Raw genomic sequence first — 19,045 nt, forward strand, 5'->3', positions numbered from 1 at the left:
ACTTCCTTGATTAATTTTCTTTACGGTACCAAATTATACATGATGCAGGAGACCACGGCACATCAAAAGATAAAGAGATTGCCCTAACCAAACCCCCAGCTCCTTGGGTTGAGATAGAAGTGCTTCATGGGCTAGTTGGAGACAAAGTAGCTTGAGTGAAGTCAGCTAGGCTCCCTTGCCTTTTGATGTAGCATCAAAGCTTGCTTCCTGCTGCACTCTGAGATTCTGAGTGAATTTTCCTCCTGTTGGGTCAGTCGTGGGATCATCTGAAAATATCCAGAGGCACAAATGACAAAGCCCAGATCTGGCTGTGGGCGGCGCCACCATTCGCTGCTATAATCCTGGGCGCTCATGAAGCACTTAAACCAGTAAAAAGCCCTCTCTCCATGTGTCTGTGTGTATGTCTGCACACACACCCACAGTGACAAAAGTCCCTGTGCAACAGAAGGAAGACTCATTAATAACCAGGCTGCCGTTTACACTTCAGTTCTTAATACTCGGAGTTTAGGAGTCCCTAGAATAGTGATCGAGGCTATTAAGAAACATCCACAATCAAAAAACCTTTTTGGCCTTCCACAGTATGTTTTAGAATGATCCCTTTCCCATCACTTCCTCCGTCAGAGTTTTTAGTTTTAGTTAATATTTTATTTGAAGCTATCATTAAAACTAGGTATAAAGCTTTATTTACAACAATACACTTGGGAATCAAAGAGTAAACTTAGTGATTTTGTGGAGAACGTAATGTTACATGTACTGAAGGCATCATAAGACTTCTAGAAAATCGGGCCAAGAACCCCATCTTTTTAGGAAGGACCTATTTTCTAGGAAGAAAAAGGCATCTAGGGGTGGGGAGGGTAGACAGGTGCAGAGAGGTGCTGAGTGAAGTGAGGGACACAGAGCCGGCGCCTCTGCCACCTGCCCCCTCCCTGGGGAGAACCCACGAGCTTACGGAAGTCTCAGAGGCACCGTTGGGGCTGCAGGTGACCTAAGGTGGCTAACCAGTGACTAATTCAGATTTACTTTTTAGCAGCGTGACAACAAAGAACTTGACGATGCCCTGGATCAACTTTCTGACAGTCTCGGGCAAAGACAGCCTGATCCAGATGAGAATAAACCCGTAGAGGATAAAGTCAAGGTACAAGAAAAAAGTCATTTAAATTGAAAGTTTTTATAGCCCTCTTTTTTTTGCGGGGGGAGGGGGGTGTTAGTTCTAAAAGCTCTTGTAGGTCTTCATAGACCCGTTCAACTTCAGCTTCTTCAGGGTTACTGGTTGGGGCATAGGCTTGGATCACCGTGATATTGAATGGTTTGCCTTGGAAACGAACAGAGATCATTCTGTCGTTTTTGAGATTGCATCCAAGTACTGCATTTTGGACTCTTTTGTTGACCATGATGGCTACTCCATTTCTTCTAAGGGATTCTGGCCACAGTAGTAGATATAATGGTCATCTGAGTTAAATTCACACATTCCAGTCCATTTTAGTTTGCTGATTCCTAGAATGTCGATGTTCACTCTTGGCATCTCCTGTTTGACCACTTCCAATTTGCCCTAACATTCCAGGTTCCTATGCAATATTGCTCTTTACAGCATCGGACCTTGCTTCTATCACCAGTCACATCTACAACTGGGTATTGTTTTTGCTTTGGCTCTGTCCCTTCATTCTTTCTGGAGTTATTTCTCTACTGATCTCCAGTAGCATATTGGGCACCTATTGACCTGAAGAGTTCCTCTTTCAGTATCCTATCATTTTGCCTTTTCATACTGTTCATGGGGTTTCAAGGCAAGAATACTGAAGTGGTTTGCCATTCCCTTCTCCAGTCAGTTTTCATTCCAATCCCAAAGAAAGGCAATGCCAAAGAATGCTCAAACTACCACACAATTGCACTCATATCACATGCTAGTAAAGTAATGCTCAAAATTCTCCAAGCCAGGCTTAAGCAATATGTGAACTGTGAAATTCCAGATGTTCAAGCTGGTTTTAGGAAAGGCAGAGGAACCAGAGATCAAATTGCCAACATCCGCTGGATCATTGAAAAAGCAAGAGACTTCAAGAAAAACATCTATTTCTGCTTTATTGACTATGCTAAAGTCTTTGTGTGGATCACAAGAAGCTGTGGAAAATTTTTCAAGAGATGGGAATACCAGACCACCTGACCTGCCTCTTGAGAAACCTATAGGCAGGTCAGGAAGCAGCAGAACTGGACATGGAACAACAGACTGGTTCCAAGTAGGAAAAGGAGTACGTCAAGGCTGTATATTGTCACTCTGTTTATTTAACTTATGTGCAGAGTACGTCATGAGAAATGCTGGGCTGGAAGAAGCACAAGCTGGAATCAAGATTGCTGGGAGAAATATCAATAACCTCAGATATGCAGATGACACCACCCTTATGGCAGAGAAGGCAATGGCACCCCACTCCAGTACTCTAGCCTGGAGGGTACCATGGATGGAGGAGCCTGGTGGGCTGCAGTCCATGGGGTCTCGAAGAGTCGGACATGACTGAGTGACTTCACTTTCACTTTTCACTTTCATGCATTGGAGAAGGAAGTGGCAACCCACTCCAGTGTTCTTGCCTGGAGAATCCCAGGGACAGGGGGAGCCTGGTGGGCTGCTGTCTATGGGGTTGCACAGAGTCGGACACGACTGAAGTGACTTAGCAGCAGCAGCAGCAGCCACCCTTATGGCAGAAAGTGAAGAGGAACTAAAAAGCCTCTTGGTGAAAGTGAAAGAGGAGAGTGAAAAAGTGGGCTTAAAGCTCAACATTCAGAAAATGAAGATCATGGCATCTGGTCCCATCACTTCATGGCAAATAGATGGGAAAACAGTGGAAACAGTGTCAGACTTTATTTTTGGGGGCTCCAAAATCACTGCAGATGGTGATTGAAGCCATGAAATTAAAATACACTTACTTTTTGGAAGGAAAATTATGACCAACCTAGATAACATATTAAAAAGCAGAGATATTACTTTGACAACAAAGGTCTGTCTAGTCAAGGCTATGGTTTTTCCAGTGGTCATGTATGGATGCGAGAGTTGGACTGTGAAGAAAGCTGAGCGCCGAAGAATTGATGCTTTTGAACTATCATGCTGGAGAAGACTCTTAAGAGTCCCTTGGACTGCAAGGAGATCCAACCAGTCCATCCGAAAGGAGACCAGTCCTGGGTGTTCATTGGAAGGATTGATGCTGAGGCTGAAACTCCAATACTTTGGCCACCTCATGCGAAGAGTTGACTCACTGGAAAAGACTCTGATGCTGGGAGGGATTGGGGACAGGAGGCGAAGCGGACGACAGAGGATGAGATGTCTGGATGGCATCACTGATTCGATGCACATGAGTTTGGGTGAACTCCGGGAGTTGGTGATGGACAGGGAAGCCTGGCGTGCTGCGACTCTTGGGGTTGCAAAGAGTCAGACATGACTGAGTGACTGAACTGAACTGAACTGATAGCCCTGACTTGCCTGGAGTTGGTCTTCCCTGGTGGCTCAGCTGGTAAAGAATCCACCTGCAATGCAGGAAACCTGGGTTTGATCCCTGTGTTGGAAAGATCCCCTGGAGGAGGGAATGTTAACCCAGTATTCTTACCTGGAGAATTCATCACTGACTTGATGGACATGAGTTTGAGTAAACACCAGGAGTTGGTAATGGACAGGGAAGCCTGGCATGCTGCAGTCCATGGGGTCGCAAAGAGTTGGACATGACTGAGTGACTGAGAATAATTACTTAAAAGCTTATTTCAGTTTAAAATACAAGTAGAAAATTCATAGGTGTGGAATGACAAACAGAAGCACTGGGTTTGCTTTTTTTCCATCAACTGGAAATCTGTTGACATTGTTGCTCTAAGTTACTTATAAAACTTAGAGGGACTATGTTTTGCCTCAGAAATATCCAATAAATGCTGAATGCTGCATTTTCGAATGTGCTAGATGAAGGTAGAACAGAATAGTAATTCTGTATGTTCAATGTTTACAGGAAAAAGCCAAAGCTGAACACAGAGACAAGCTGGGAGAAAGAGATGACACCATCCCACCTAAATACCAACATCTTTTGGATGACAACAAGGAGGTAAATGAAGGTGGTGTCCAGGTTGGATCTATACTCCAAAGCTTTTGAGATTCCAACCTCACTTGAACAGAACACTGTAACAATAACATGAAAATGTAATGTGACTGACACAGTTCATCTGTCCCCACTGAGCAAGCTGTCTAGAATTCTGTTTAGTATTTATTTGAGCCAGTATCCTTGGATGTTTACTGTGCTGGGCACTGTGGCGTAGAGAGAATTGAAGAATGTTCCATCACTCGCTGATGCTTAACAGTGATTCCGAGGCAGGTACACAGATGAATTCTCTGCAAGAAAAGGCTGTAATAACAATGAATGATATTTGTAATCTTACCTGACACAGAGTCTCTCTGTTGAAGCAGAACAGAAAAAGAGCTAGGATGGAAATAATTCATGGGGCAAATACGATCCAAGGCCTGCTGTCTCTCTTTCTTCCCCAACACCACCCCCACCAGTGCCGTTGAGAGTGAAGACCAGCAAAACCATATTCCCAATCGAAAGCTCTGTTGCTCTATCTCAGTACAGCAACAGTATCGTCAAGAAGTTTATCTGTCTTTGTGTCTCTCCTGGTCAGCCTGCTGTGTTCCCTGCCCCTTCCTATTTGGCTTCTAGATGTTAAATAACCCTTTACAGATCTGTTCATCAGATAAAAACAAGGAAGTCCAAATGACAGTTTCTCTGCACTGATGATTTGTGAAGGGTTTGACTGTATAGAGTACTATCAGCTTCACTGTCTTCTGTTACAGAAATCAGTTCCCCTCGCTTGCATTCAGTATTCATGACAGCGCGTGTGCACCTTGCTAGCATGTCCCCTGCTCTGACGGTCCCATCTGACCCTGTTGTGTTCTTTGGGAAATGTATTCATGAGTGTCCTGGCCTTTGTCGATGGGAAAAATCCCTGATGAGCTGTCCTTGTAATCCTCACTGAAAAAAAATCACCTATAGACCATTTCAGTGCCTCAAATCCTTCTGAAGTGTAATAAGCTGTAGTGGATACGTATATAGTAAAACAGCAAATAAGACATAAAAACACAAGTTACTTTTTGTGATGTTTTAACTAGAGTTAAGCAGTGACAGAGTTGCTAAAATAGTATTTCTTTCACTTCCAGGAACAGACTCATCCTTGCGTTTTCCCCAAGGCTATTGAAATAGTTATGAGATAGTCATTAAGCAAAGCTGGTGAAGCGATAATATGGACCCAGGTTTATCAGTTATGCAAAGTACACAGTTGTCCCTTGGTATCTAGGAGGGGGGTTAGTTCCAAGAGCCCCAGAGACCAAAATCTGAGGGTACTTTAGATCATCTCTGCATTACTCAGAATACCTAATACAGTGCAAGTGCTACATAAGTAGTTGCTAGCATGTGGCAAATTCAAGATTGGCTTTTTGGAAATTCCTAGAATTCTGTTTCCCCAAATAGTTTCAATCTGCTGGTTGGTTGAATCTGCCAATGCAGAAGCCACAGATGCAGGGGGATGACTGAACTCCACTGGATAAAGATCATGTAAATACTGACTTACGCCTGAGTAAAACCTTTACAACAATTTGTTTAACCAACGGTCTGCTTTGTTTCTAAGGGCGCACCTGGGAAGCCAAAGGCATCAGAGAAGCCCGAGGCATCAGAGGTAAACATCATAGCTGTGTATTTCCAGAAACAATTTTTTTAACCTCGAGCTGCAGCCTTCACATTTTAGAAATCTAAAATTCAGTGAATGCCTGCCTTGTGCTTGGTCTGATGCCAAGGCATGTATATAAGAGTATATTATTTCTGTCTTCCCAAGAGCCACTCAACATAGGCAGTTCCATTTTCCAGATTAGAACATCATAGCTCAGAGAATACTCAGCACCTTGTACAACAGAGTGGAAGAAAATGGAGCTGTCAAGATTTTCCTGTTTTAATATCTCTTTTATAATAGTTTGTTAGGAAAAGAATGCAGCAAGGCTTTGCTTTGAACACATTTTCAGGGCTGTGGGGAAATGGCCCACAAAGCATCTTTCCCTTGCTTCTCCAAAAAGCAAATCTTGATGGTTATTTCTGTTGATATCTCAGAAACCTGCAGGTGCCCAGGACCCCATTGATGCCCTCTCAGGGGACCTTGACAGCTGTCCCTCAACTACAGAAACCTCGACAGACACACCAAAGGTACTGGGCTTTTTCTTCTTGGCTTTTGTTTTTAATGTATCTCTGTACAAACAACACACACACACATTATATAATTTTATACCGTAAAATAAACTGATTAATGCCCTAGGAAACTTGAAAAAAATTCTACTTCTCCCCAAACACCATTATTTGGTGTTATTTCTTGTCTTTTTGCATATGTAGGTTTTACATAATTATACTTAGATTCTATATATATATTATATAGAATATATATATTATATATAGAATATTCTATATTCTATACTTAGATTCTATATATAATACATTTCTTAAGAGTATATCATAAATGTTTTCCATGTTGCTTTATAAGCTCCATTGCCACCATTTTTGATTGCCACACTATATTGGCTTGTAACAGTACTACTTTATCTGTGGTCATTTAAAAGGAGAGCAGTCCCTCACTGTATATACCATGCCCCTTGCCCTCTGGGGTTTCCTCCCCTTTTCTGCCCTGAGCAGCTCTCCTCCTTACCCCTCAGAGACCAGTTCAAGCATCAGCTGCTCCAGGAAGCTCTCCCTGTCTGCTTCTCCCTTCCCAGGTCAGGGGCTTCTCCTCTACCATCCTTGCACTGTGAGTTACCTGTCCTGTGGGCCTCACCCCACTGAGCTGTGGGCTTTAGATAGCAGTCATGTGTCTGGTAGCTCTGTGGCCAGCATCAGCAAAATGCCTGGTGCATAGCAGAGGAGATCGAATGTGAATGAGAAAAAAAGTGTAATCCACCAAATAGGAGGAAAAGTGAAATGAGTGTCCTCCATTGTTATTTTCAGAATAAAATGCATGTGGTTTCAGCGGGTATTAAACATATTTCCCAGTCAGTGAATTGTGAGTCTTCCCTATCTTGCGTGATTTAATTTCTAAATCACATCAGTATCCTATTTCTCAGCTCCTAGAACCTCATCAATAATGCCTTTTTGGTGAATGGACTTTACTTTTGTATGTGACTGGCCCTAGCTCACTCTGGTTGCTTCCACTGTTAGATTATTCTTCCATAATTCTGAAAGCAGTGTCCTCTTGGCACATAGAAACCAGTCCTGATAGAACCAGGCTCTATTTTGATGAGCAAAATACAGTCTGAGTGCATCGTGAAAATTGGCAGGGCGTCAACGTGAGTCACCTTTTCCTCATTTATTTCCCTTCTTACCTCCCACTTTGAACACCTCTGTGTACATTGACTGTGGTTCAAAAAGTCATGACTGTGAAATACTCAATTTTTCATTATTTAGTTAAACTGGAGATTCCAGGCTCCTAAAAAGAAGAGTCTGGATCGATTTGCTTGCAGCAGCAGTTAATTGCTAGATGGAGTGTTGACAGCAGCAGCCTCATTACATCTCCTCTGCTCTAGGACAAAGACAAGAAGCCTGCGTCCAGTGCCAAAGCACCCAGGAATGGCGGGCAAGCAAAGGATTCCACAAAGGCAAGTTCAAAGCTCGGTCGTGTCCGACTGTTTGTGACCTCTGTGGACTGTAGCCCGCCAGGCTCCTCTGTCCATGGGATTTTCCAGGCAAGATACTGGAGTGGGTTGCCATTTCCTTCTCCAGGGCGTCTTCCTGACTCAGGGATTGAACCTGGTCTCCCGCACTGCAGGAAGATTCTACCATATAAGCCACCAGGGAAGCCCCCACCAGAGCAGTAAATAGATGACAAATGAGCTTGGCAATTACAGGGAACGGCGCATTCGTAGTCATTTACTTTCTGCTTGGGGTCTATTTAGAATAAGACCATTTTTAAGTACTATCTATACCTTAGAACGTCTTGCCAAAGAAACTGAAGTTTTAAAGATTTTTTTTTAAATTATTTAATTGGAAGTTAATTCCATTACAATATTGTAGTGGTTTTTGCCATACATTGACATGAATCAGCCATGATATATATTATTTTTTAAAGTAATCGATACTTAAGTATCAATATTACTTATCAATAATCAGTATTCAGTAAGTATCAACTTACTGAAGGAACAAAGATTCGGAACACAATTGAAGCGTCCTGCATTGCCAGCCCTTGTCACACAAAGTCCTGGTGTCAGCTGTGCTGGTCTGGGGTGAGCAGAGGCCCTCTCCCTTCATCGGCCCCAAATGCCTTGCACTCCCTTGTTGCTACTCTCCCCTACCGTGTGCAGAAAGCCTTGCCTTCTACTTAAAGAGAAAACTGAGGATGCCTTGCAGGAAATAACCAAGACCCCTTCCTATCTTCCTCCTAACAAACCCACTCTCCCCTCCTTGTCTGCAGCCCCTTCTCTCTCTTTCTCAAGGAGTCACTAACTCTCTCCAGGCTTCCCTGGTTGCTCAGCTGGTAAAGAATCCACCAGCAATGCAGGAGACCAGGGTTTGATCCCCAGGTTGGGAAGATCCCCTGGAGAAGGAAAAGGCTACCCATTCCGGTATGCTGGCCTGGAGAATTCCATGAACTGTGTAGTCCATGGGGTCCCAAAGAGTCAGTCCTGAATATTCGCTGGAAGGACTGATTCTAAAGCTGAAACTCCAATACTTTGGCCACCTGATGCAAAGAACCAACTCATTGGAAAAGACCCTGATGCTGGGAAAGATTGAAGGAGTGGGGAGAAGGGGACAACAGAGGATGAGATGGTGGGATGGCATCACCAGCTCGATGGACATGAGTTTGAGTAGGCTCCGGGAGTTGGTGATGGACAGGGAAGCCTGGCGTGCTGCAGTCCATGGGGTTGCAAAGAGTCGGACATGGCTGAGCAAATGAACTGAACTGTCTCCAGTATCTTTGTCTCAATTCATTTCCTTTTTAGTACAAACATATTCAAGCTCTTTAACAACTCAAAAGCCCTATTCCCTCCATCCCTTCACCTCCTTGGAAGATTTGTCTGTGACCCCTGCTCCCCCTTCTTGGGCTCCCCCTGAGAACAGCAGTGACATGCTGGTTGCTGTATTGTTTCCTTATCAGCCCTTGGTTTGCTTGTTCTCTCGGGGTGTGCTTTGGGGTGTTAGATTTGATGCTGTAATGACTGAGACTTCGGGATGGGTGAATATTTTATAGCTTCACCTGCCCAAAGACCCAGACTAACACTTCGTACCTCACATTTCCACTTGGATAAACATTGACAGTATAGATCCGTATACATTATTAGATCAAGTCTAAATCGCCACCAATTATTAAGAAAAAAGTCAACAGTTTGATTACAATGTTAGTCATCGTAATAGCAAATTAAGACATGTTAAAATATGCGTGGCAAAGGAGATGACACCACCAGAGAATGTCGTTTCTGTAAATCTTGAAACAGAAAAGTAGTATAGAGAACTAGAGAAGCTCTTACAGTTTCTGAGATCCAATATACTCACATTAAATACTAGTAGTCTTTCCTCCCAAGTGGTACCTCATTTTTCACATTGTTATAGAAAGCAGAACTGAGACTAATGAGCGGATCTGGTTTCTTAGAGCTGGGCGTTAATGCAGCATGGCATTTTGAAAGTTTCCTATTATTAAAATGACTCAAACTGTGATTAGGAAAGGGATGGAAGTTGGATTGGATAAACAACTTCTGGGTCCCCTCCAATTCTAAAACCATAGTATTCAAATGGTTATGACTATTAATTCCAATTATAACGAGAAATAAAAGATACAGGTCCAGAAACAATAATCCAGCTGCATCCAAACTCTTAAAAAGCAAGATAGTGAGTTCTGGTTCAAGGTGGTGATGTAGAAAAGATCAGCTCGCCTCGTACCACAGAAACACCAGATCTACAGCTGCGTACGCAACAATTTCCTCTAGGAAAAAACTCCTACGGTGATCTGAATGACTCCTATCCATCGGGCCAATAAAAGAAGGCCAGAATCAAAGAAGGTAGAAGAGGCTGGGACAGACTCTGGGCATATATCCAGTCCCAACACAGTCAACTCACCATCAGAAGGAAACTCAAAACTCAGAGCTTCTCCTGAGGAGCAAATTAGGTTGAACCCCCATGACAGCAGCCCAACCTTTAAAGACCACCTGAGAAATGAGCACACAAAACCTCTAGCTTTGGGAAGCCAATGGAGCTTGTGTCCAGAAGGCCGTAGCAAACTGAGGGAAGGTTCTTCAAGGGCTCATGAGCTCAGACTCACCTGCTCCCCCCACAAAGCAATCAGAGCTACAGTTCTTAGCCGGCCACCACCCCCCTACCCCCCCCACCCGCCCCACCCCCCGCCCAATGCTGCACAGGCCGCAGACCAAAACACACTCCAGCTTTCTGTGTAAGAGGCTTGCTTGTCCTGAAGCTCCGGTGTGAGGAGCAGGCTTCCGATTTGGCAGAAGATGCCCAGATGTGCTCTTAGGAGACATAAGCTGGGTGCTCACCACCATTGAGCTATTTCTCCATCTCACTCCAGGTCACCAGTATCTCCCAGAAAAGGGGCTTTGACGCTTACCTAGAGGCCAAATTTTTGTAACTGCCCCCCAGAGGGGTACTTCCTGATCACCTGCTGTGGCCCTTCAAGACTATTATGGTTGTATATTGAACCAATGAAAATAAAATAGGCTGCTTACAGTGTTTGGAGAGATAATCAAGAGTCAGGGCCGGGTTTAACAGTAAAGTTCATCTGCTACACGAGGCTACTCCTTCAAGACTGGAAGAGGTGGCTGTTTTATCTAATGCACACAGACCAACACAGAGAGTCAAAGAAAATGAAGAAATGGAAAAATACATTCCAAACGATTAAAACCTCAGGATAGAAACCTTAATGAAGCGGTTTACCTGATGAGTTCAAAGTAACAGTCATAAAGATGCTCACCAAACTTGGGAGAAGAATGGATGAACACAGTGAGAACTTCAACAAAGATATAGGAAAAATACAAGAAAGTAACAGATAGTCACAGAGCTGAAGAAGACAGTAACGGAACCAAAAAACACACTGGAGAGGTTCAACAGCAGACTAGAAGCAGAAGTAAGGATTCAGGAACTCAAGGACAGAGCAACGGGACTCAACCAGTCAAAGCAGCAAAAAAAAAGATAGCCAAAAAGACTTATCAGACAATATCACACAGACCCACACAGATGAACATTTACATTATAGGAGTCCCAAAAGGAGAAGTAAGAGAGAGAGAAGAACTTATTGACATAAATAATGGCTAAAACCTTCCCTAACCTGGGGAAGGAAACAGACATTCATAACCAGGAAGCCCAGATGCTTTCAAATAAGAAGAATCCAAAGACACCCACACCAAAGACACACTAAAATGTCAAAAGTTAAAGACAAGGAGAGGAATTTGAGTGTACCAAAAGAAAAACAACTTTTTACATACAAGGGGCCTCTGTTAAGACTCTCAGCAGATTTTCAACAGAAATTTTGCAGGCCAGAAAAGGAGTATCGTGATATATTTTCGAAGTGCTGAAAGAAAAAAACGCCAAGAATATTCTCTTCTTAGAAAAACTGTCATTCAGGAAACAAAATTTTCCCGATAAGCAAAAGCTAAAGAAGTTCATCACCATCAAACCAGTTTTATAAGTAATGTTAAAAAGACTTCTTTAAGCTGAAAAGGGTGCTAATTAGTAATGGGAGAACAATCGAAGTATAAATCTCACTGGTAAAGGTTAATATACAGCAAAATTCAGAATAATTTAATGTAAAGGTGGTGTATTAATCACTGATAAAGCTAGTAGGAAATTTAAAAGACAAAAGTAATTTAAAAAACAGCTAACTATAATAAGGGATACACAAGATTAAAAAGATATAAAATGGACATCAAAAACAAAACATGAGGGTGATGAGTAAAACTGTAGAGCTTTGGAATGCATTTAAACCTAAGTGATTGTCAACTTAAAATATAACTGTAACCCTTATGGTAACCACAAAGTAGCTACACGAAAACCTTTGGTAGATACACGAAAGAGAAAGGAACCTACATACTACTGTAGGAAATCATCAAATCACAAAAGGAGAGAGCCAGAGAAAAGAGAGCAAAGAAACTACAGAACAGTCAGAAACAGTTCACAGAATGGCAATACGTACATACTTATTAATAAATACTTTGAAAATAATGAGCTGAACTCCCCAGAATACAGAGAGGCAGAATGGATAAAAAAACATGACACATCTATGTATACTGCCTATAAGAAACTCACTTCAAATTTAAAGACAGACTGAAAGTGAAGAGATGGAAAAATAAGCCTTGCAAGTGGAAACCAATTATGTTGGCCTTCAAACAAAAAACAAAAGTCTAGAGTAAAACATTTAGAATCACTTAAGGTTATTTTTAGTTTATAAACTTCAAGGGGAAGAATTCAGTGTTTGGACTAAATAAAATACTCACAAAGGACTATCTTATTTTCCCCTGCTAACTGCCATCTTTTACCTTTTTAAATCTGAAAAACATTTTTCCTCATAAAGCTCTTCTGGTTGATCAGTTTGGGGTACTCAATACAGAAAATAAAGAACTCATTGATGGTTTTTGCTTGTCCTTTTAGGCAAAGGAGGAAACTTCCAAGCCAAAAGCTGATGGAAAAAGTACAAGTTAAAGTTCACACTATTTGGTAAGTTAGGTGTTTGTCACAAATGAAGACCACTGTACCTTCTACCAGTCCGTGTGTTATAGGCGAGAGAAACTAAGTCCATTTCTTGAGTATTTCATGTTCTCTTTATGCTATTGGCAATGAAAGGGACACTGCGAAATCTGTAGAGTAATTCCCTGAAAAGCAATAAATGGTGCTTCCAGAATGTTTAAAAACATTAATCTTGTAATTAAAAGCTCTTTAAAATATTAGGCCAGGCTCTTAAACAAAATGACCATCTAAGTCTAGTTGACTCTTTGAAACCCAAATACTCATGACTGCAGCTTACTGTGGCAAAGCAAAATTGACAAGTTACATCTTATGGTGAAATGGCCTTACGATCTAGATATTACCCAAAACACTTGTGGGGTGAGAAGTGCACGCCTACGGTCTGACGGTAATTGCAGGGTTTTGAGAATAGGGCAAAGGAAAAGACTGATAACTTGTGATCATCTTAGTTTTAGAAAGTAAAGCCCTGTGTTTGATTCTACTTTATAGTAACTGAAGAGCTGGTTTGGATGAGGGAGACTGACATCTGTCTTGAGAGCTAGGCCCTTATTAATGTCAAAGAGAAGAGGTCTTATTCTAAATGACAAAAGCATATAACTACTTGCTGCAAAAAAATCTAAAAGAAATAACAATGTAGATTAAATTAGATTGGGCTCTCTCACCGTGATTCACTTTTATTTCCTGTAGAGGAAGGTATACTGATTAGAACTGCTCCAAAGATTTTCTCCAAAATTAAAAAAAAAAAAAGTTCTTCTTCTAATTTTCTACTCTAATATCTGCTTATAGTAAATGCCTCCTTAGATTTATTATGCCTGTAATAAGAAAATAACCTATCAAATGGTTCACTGGATTTTCTTCTTTGAATTTTTCAAGGTATCTGCATATAAAATCTTCAGCAGGTAGATGGTGACTTCTGAAGAAGAAAAGGCTTTGACAACAAAAACAATTTCTGGGTGGCTTCGAGACAGTGGTATTTGTTGAGTCTTTTGACCTCCTAAACATTGTCTGTTATTCTTTTCCTGAAAAGAGACTGAATTTGTCTGGTTCACCTGTGTTATTCTACTGAGTATTGATAAACTTTAAATTTTTAAAAATTGCCTTCAGTTGGGAGAGAAAGGAACTTTATATTTCTAAGAGATATATTTGATAGTTTCTTAAAGCAGCACACAAAAAAGGAAAAACCTTTGCAAACTTTTGCACATTCTCCCCACAGTGCCTGTAAATCTCATTAGTATTTTCAATTTGCACTTATTTTTGTTGTTAGCATTTGGAAAACGATGCCTCACGTGTTCTTCAGTGTTCTGATTTCTCATGACCCCTTTCCTCTTGGACTTTTGAACTGTGTTTGATGTTCCTTTGGGTTGTTGTTTATAAGTCAATCATAAAATACTGTGCATTGGGCACATGTCTCCTTTTGAGCTGCTAATCGTAGAGACCCTGGACAGACCAGGAAGCGCCGCACCCCCCTTTCAAGTTGAACTTCTCTTTGCCAGAGGTTAGGACTTCCGCACCTTGTCCGCAGAGACCCACCGGGACTTGACTCAAGTCAGAAGAGCAAAACGCAGACTATGTCACTGCATAGCAAGTTTCAAGAATAACAAAACCTAATGCTTAGAATACTCACATGGCTTGATCTCTGCCGCAGACCGCCTTAAGCTGGGCTTGCCATCCTCTCGCTGTGAAACCTGAGTAGCAGCTGTTAGCGTACAGCCATTGCCACATGAGTCTTGCGCTGTACAGCATGTGGCTTAATGGAAGTTGGGTTTATTACCAAATACAAAAACAAACTTCTGCTTAAAAATAAAGAAAAAAGATCTTTTTAACATTAAAAAAAAAAATCTGTTTTTTTTTCCCCCCATAGCCATTTAAGAACTAGGGAGGGTCTGATTCCCACAACTTGGAAAGGTTTCTCATATTTTTCTGAATGGTTGATGAACATAGCACTGATGAAATTAAATTATCAAAATCCCATCTTCATTTTCTGATAGTGAACGCAGGAAAAGATATCAGGTACACATCATAAAACTGATTTGGAATTCCTGCTTTCAGAGAGTACAGCCTTCCTTCGCATCTGTTTAAACTATTTCTTAGGACTTGGCAATTTCACTAAAAATAAGTAGTATCACTGATACTGTCTAATGGGGTAGGAGGCAAGCAAAATAACAATACTATTCATAATGGGTATCCAATTCTATCAATACTAACAATTCTCTTTAAAAATCATGCATATGCCTGAGATTGCAAACTTCATCCACTTCAAATGCTCTGTCTTCATCTCATGAGAGGTAAAGGCATTATTAGTCTAAATCTGGGAAATATAAGCCAGGATTATGGTAATTTAAACAGACCTTTTCAAGGCACTAACAAGAAAATAAACACTTTTGCTGAGGGATTTTGACTATGTGTCTGTAAGTAGTACAAAGTTGTTTAAAAAAAAAAAAAATGAAACCTTTGACATTGACAGATGTGTTTGCAAAGATATGACTCCAGTATTATTAATTTACATGCATATATAAAGTGTTTTTTTAATTACATACCAAATCCAGAGATTTTAAGAAATGCCTGTAAAAGTAAACATTTATTTAAGGTTCTCTGAATATGCCTTTTGTTTAGTCAAAATGTCTTCAAGACTTGGGTGTCTGCTGGTAATTAATGATGAACTGAGTAAGCTACAGGATCTAAATCAGTCCTTTTTACCCATCTAATTTGCAGTAAATAATTGCAAATATTTGCTTAGAGGTAAATAACATTTTTTATTACCAAAAAGGGTTTTGCACATTGTTGCGGTGATGTGTGTCTCTTTAGAAAATGGACTTCTCCAAAAGCAAATGAAAATAGGTTCCTCAGGTGACCAAAACTGAAAACCACTATTTCCATGTTTCATTACTCAAGATACAAGATGCAATTAAAGGAAAGTATTTTACATTAAAATCTTGGCTTTGTATGTTTTTTAGAAGGAAAACACCTGGGGGGTAGAAATGACCAGTGATTTCTGTTTTTTCGTTCTTAAACCATTAAGTCAGGCAGTATGTGTGAAAATGGAATTATAAACACATTTATGTCCAGAAAAGACCTTCTATTCCATAGTGTATTAGAACACATTGACATTTTTCATATCCTATTCCTTTATCTTAAGTTTTGCAATATATTAAACTCATAAAAGATTTCAACTCCAACACCACCATACCTGGTCTTCGCTTAGGCTGATATAAGCAAGTCGTTTCCATTTCACAGTAGCTTACATTTAGTAGAGTCTGCAGTGCCCACTGGCAGTAAACAACAAGTTATTTAGGGATTATAAACCAGACCATCTCATCCTCTGTCGGCCCCATCTCCTCCTGCCTTCAGTCTTTCCCAGCATCAGGGTCTTTTCAAATGAGTCACTTCTTCAACAGTTGGATGGCATCACCGACTCAATGGACATGAGTTTGAGTAAACTCCAGGAACTGGTGATGGACAGGGAGGCCTGGCGTGCTGCAGTCCATGGGGTCACAAAGAGTCCATGGGGACACAACTGAGCGACTGAACTGAACTGAAACCAGACCAAATAAGAAACAGGGAGGGGAGCATCACCTACCGAAGGATCAATAGCTCTCAGGTTCAACTTCCAATGAAAGGTTTCTCTCCTAGACCTGAAAGCACTCTGCTTTTTCAGAAGGGACACTGCTGGTCGGTGGCCTTGAGGAAACAGATGGCACCCTCTAATTAGGATTATCTCAGGAGGGGTCTGTGGAAGGTGTTTGTGGAGTTTTTGTTTTGTTTTTAAACAAGAATATGAGCAGGCTGTATGAAAACCATGAGTCCAGACAGGACTAATGAAAGCCAGGCTTCCGTTTCCCCCTGCAGAGTTGAGAGAAGAAAGAGTCTTACTGGCACAGAGATGCAGAAGGCTGGTGGGAAAGAGGGCCACCTCCCTGGAGCTGAGCCCTTTGGCTGGAGGCCAGCCTGAGACTACCTGCAAGGGAGGGGGCAGTAAAGACCCTCACCTGCTCTCTCCCCAACCCCAGCTCTGATCTGCCCTCCTGGGAGTGCAGCCAAAGCTGGAGGACAGGGAAGCCTCGTGATGTGGCCGGACAGGTCTGCCCCTGGGCAGGCAGCAAGCGGGAGAAAGTTGGATGGAGAGGGGGCGTTCTGGCTCAGTGAGCGCCCCAGGGGTTCATGGTTCAGTAGTCATCACTGTTGAGGAGACTGACGCAGCAGCGAACAAATGACAAATGCGTGGGGAGCAGGGGTGTAGAGACCACGGGGCTTCAGTATACAATATAAGAAGAAAAAGGAACTTTACTTCTCCACAGTAGGGAACCCCTGACCTGGGTGTACATTTCGGGGTCACACCTATAATGGAACATGCGGTGGCAGCAACTCCCTGAGGAAAACGTGAAGCAGCGGTCTTCACGAAAAGGAAGGAGTGAAATGAATTGAAGGGGCAAGAAGCATCTTCAGTGGGTGCCAAGCTGGCCCATCTCCACTTCAAAAATATTCACATTCAACAAAAGTTTGCAGATTACACATCACAGGAACCGACCAAGAGCCGAACCATTATAGCAGATTAAGCTTCTCATTTTGCAGCCACGCTCTGATCTTATCAAAATTCTTATCCATCCAACGTATGTTTTCCTCGATAGTTTCGATGGTTTGTTGAACACAACGGAGCTGAGACCCGTTTTCCTTCAAAGAGCTGAAGAATTCTTTTACCTTGTGGGGGAAAAATCAGGCTTTTAAAATTTTGCTTTCAGGTTACACAAATGTAAGTTCAGGCTAGTTAAAACTGAAGCCAGAATTCCAGCATTTGTCAAAATTCTACAGAGAAGGCAGGGCCAGGTGTCTGGATACGATTATGTACATAAACTTGAGCTCTGAAATGAGCTCATGCCTCATGATGTCAAGCGTTGTGTTTTTTTTTTCTCTCTGCAGCTTTTTAAAATTTATTCACAGTTGCCAGATTCTAAAAGACTTCGGGGTTTACCATTTTATAATTAAGTTTTAATCTTGTGTATCTATTTTATGTGTCATCTGTGACATATGCACTGATGCAAACTTAACATTTTTAAACGTGTCTGAAAAAAGCAGAATGTGCAGAATCTCTTCTTTGCCAAGCCAAACAGTTTCAGCGACATAAAGTGCAGTCTTTCTCTATGGCCCTGGCCACATATGTTATTATAGAAACACTGCAGGGAGCGGGGTTCTTAGCAAGTTATGGTGGTAATACCCCAAACCTTGCCAATTTTTTTTCTCCTAATCCACAATTGATGTATTGTTCCCTCAAGATAAAATCCACACAACATTCCCCACGGTTTTAGAGAGATAAGAGTCGTTTGTCTATCTCCTCGAAAATATCTGCTGTTGTTTCTCTGCTGGGTGTTTTATCCCCTTTAAGCTCACAGGAGGAATAGGTTGGCTTGGCAAAAGCATTGACCATTGTGCTACTCTCTCTCACCATCAAGGGTTCTTAACCTTTTCCCATAAATTTTCACAGCATTAATCCATCAATTTTTGATTTCGTAGACAGGAAGCAAGTCTCGGCCAAGATGTTTTATTTATTCAGCATGGATTCCAGACAGTTAATTCCTTAAAAATCCATGTCATAATCATAAGTTTGGGGAGAGGAGGTGGGGAAGAATAGGCTTTTGAAAGATCAAATTCCAATTTTAAGAAATGATTCAGGGTTGTTTTAAAATTAAATCTAAATAGAACTTTTCAGTGAGCTGAAGGCATGCCTTCCCCCTATAACAACCTAGAGAACACCCTGCTTCATTGTCCTGCCTTAAATTGTAGCTCAACCTACTGTTTTTCTATCAGAATTCAAGATTAATTAATATGCTATTTAAAAAATCACTCTGGGCAATATCCTTCGATAAACCATCAAGGAAAAGAATATGAAAAAGAAAATGTGTGTGGCTGAGTCACTTTGCTATGCAAGAAAAATTAACATTGTAAATCAACTATACTTCAATAAAATGTAAAAAATTTAAAAATCACTCTAGGCACACTTTAGTCAAACCACAACGGTTTTACTAATTGGTCAAATTAATTAGTCCTAAAGAAGCTTAACACGATAGTACTAAAAGATGCCTATAAGAGCTCTAATAAAGCCGGTTGTTCACCCCTGCCTTTCAACTTTTCCGGACCCAGATTTATCACTCCTATCTTCATCTGCCTTGGGAAATCCAGCATCTCAGCTGAGGACATAGATGATTCACACACCTCCTTGAGAACATTTTCTGTGCAATAAGCAGCCTGATATATGGGTGGGGTAAATGATTAACTTCTCCAGGACTCAGATTGCTCATCTGTAACACTGCAGAGTGATGGTGAGGATG

General features: G+C 41.4%; 2 protein-coding genes across 19 annotated transcripts in view; one reads left to right on the forward strand and one right to left on the reverse strand.

Annotated features, from left to right (window-relative positions):
• The window catches only part of CAST (calpastatin), a 133,286-nt gene extending 119,162 nt beyond the window's left edge, over positions 1-14,124 (forward strand). For 14 of the 17 annotated variants that reach the window (XM_055565285.1, XM_055565265.1, XM_055565270.1 and 11 more), the window contains 7 exons: positions 1,028-1,135; positions 3,972-4,064; positions 5,638-5,685; positions 6,111-6,203; positions 7,568-7,639; positions 12,633-12,698; positions 13,599-14,124. In XM_055565285.1, coding sequence (XP_055421260.1) covers positions 1,028-1,135; positions 3,972-4,064; positions 5,638-5,685; positions 6,111-6,203; positions 7,568-7,639; positions 12,633-12,683 — 465 coding nt within the window. In that variant the 3' untranslated portion in view covers positions 12,684-12,698; positions 13,599-14,124. The remainder of the gene's footprint in view (positions 1-1,027; positions 1,136-3,971; positions 4,065-5,637; positions 5,686-6,110; positions 6,204-7,567; positions 7,640-12,632; positions 12,699-13,598) is intronic. The other 3 variants (XM_055565242.1, XM_055565258.1, XM_055565267.1) reach the window with 2 other exon arrangements.
• A 1,032-nt stretch (positions 14,125-15,156) lies between these two features.
• Positions 15,157-19,045, reverse strand: part of ERAP1 (endoplasmic reticulum aminopeptidase 1) — a 37,405-nt gene continuing 33,516 nt past the window's right edge. For both annotated transcript variants that reach the window (XM_055565234.1, XM_055565232.1), the window contains exon 19: positions 15,157-17,420. In XM_055565234.1, coding sequence (XP_055421209.1) covers positions 17,265-17,420 — 156 coding nt within the window. In that variant the 3' untranslated portion in view covers positions 15,157-17,264. The remainder of the gene's footprint in view (positions 17,421-19,045) is intronic.

Source organism: Bubalus kerabau, chromosome 1, assembly GCF_029407905.1.
Source record: "Bubalus kerabau isolate K-KA32 ecotype Philippines breed swamp buffalo chromosome 1, PCC_UOA_SB_1v2, whole genome shotgun sequence".
Lineage (NCBI taxonomy): Eukaryota > Metazoa > Chordata > Mammalia > Artiodactyla > Bovidae > Bubalus > Bubalus kerabau.